This window comes from Sphaeroforma arctica (genome assembly GCF_001186125.1).
Source record: "Sphaeroforma arctica JP610 unplaced genomic scaffold supercont1.7224, whole genome shotgun sequence".
NCBI lineage: Eukaryota > Ichthyosporea > Ichthyophonida > Sphaeroforma > Sphaeroforma arctica.
Window position 1 is genome coordinate 1 of NW_014033334.1, and position 1,045 is coordinate 1,045.

The 1,045-nt window shown below is 43.1% G+C and overlaps 1 protein-coding gene across 1 annotated transcript; it reads right to left on the reverse strand.

Annotated features, from left to right (window-relative positions):
• Positions 1–213: 213 nt before the first annotated feature.
• On the reverse strand, positions 214–522 carry SARC_16026 (hypothetical protein; the record flags this gene model as incomplete). The annotated part of the gene is made up of 1 exon (XM_014289860.1): positions 214–522. A coding segment is annotated over one exon (309 nt), but the record flags the coding sequence as incomplete, so codon positions are not given.
• Positions 523–1,045: the final 523 nt, after the last annotated feature.

Genomic DNA, 1,045 nt, shown 5'->3' on the forward strand with positions numbered 1-1,045 from the left:
TGTATATTAGTCCACCACATACACACACACACACACACACACACACACATATATATATATATATATATATACGCACGTGTATACAAATATACACATGTGAGATTTAATCGCAAGCCTGTTCACAAACGGTGGGGATAATAATACTTTTCAAGATAAAAATATACAACCCCAAAATTTAAACATACTTTCGGCTCCATGCTCAAATCTACATACCCAATCGAACGACTCCACCCGAGAATTGTACTCGGTTGTAACATGACTATACTGTTTGATTTGGTCCAAGAGCGCTGATTGGACCAGATCATTCTCCACCAGGGTGCCCAAATAAGGATATCCCACTTGTTTGGCGGAAAATTCAATTGAACCGGCACTGATGGAATCCCATACTTGCATACTTGTATACTCTTTTGCTCGCACCTCTGTTATCGCGTCCCACACGTGCATGTCTGTATCGAATACGATGTAGTAGTCGAGCACAGTTGAGTTAAGTATTGTTCGATATCTTGATCTGTTTGAGTTCATGATATGTATTCGGTTGTGTTAGATATCAAAACCCGTTTGAGTTTGTAGTATGGTGCAATATAGGTTGTGTTCCACCAACACATGGACGATTACACTCCTCGCCCTGCTGTTGCTATACTGGTATAAGCATTAGCAACCCTAACAATCACAGCTATGAACTACTACTCGCGAGCGAGTCATGTAAACTATTGCAGCAGCGGTTCGAACACAGTGACATGGCATCTCCCAGCAGATAGTCAAGCGCCACAGTGGCCTATGGCGGGCTGAAAGGAATAACACTTGCAGACGAAACGAACCAATATACACACATCCTTGTACAAGATAGAAAATCAGCCATGCGAAGCACACGCTTACATGCATAAACACGAACGTATATACGTTTCCGCCCAAGTTATAGGGGCATAGCAGACAACACTTCCGCCTAGGCACGACGAAACATGGACATCCCCACAACAGCAAAACGTTCACCATACAAGTTCAAAGACCACAGAGATAGTCGACCCGCAGACTTGCACTGTTGTTG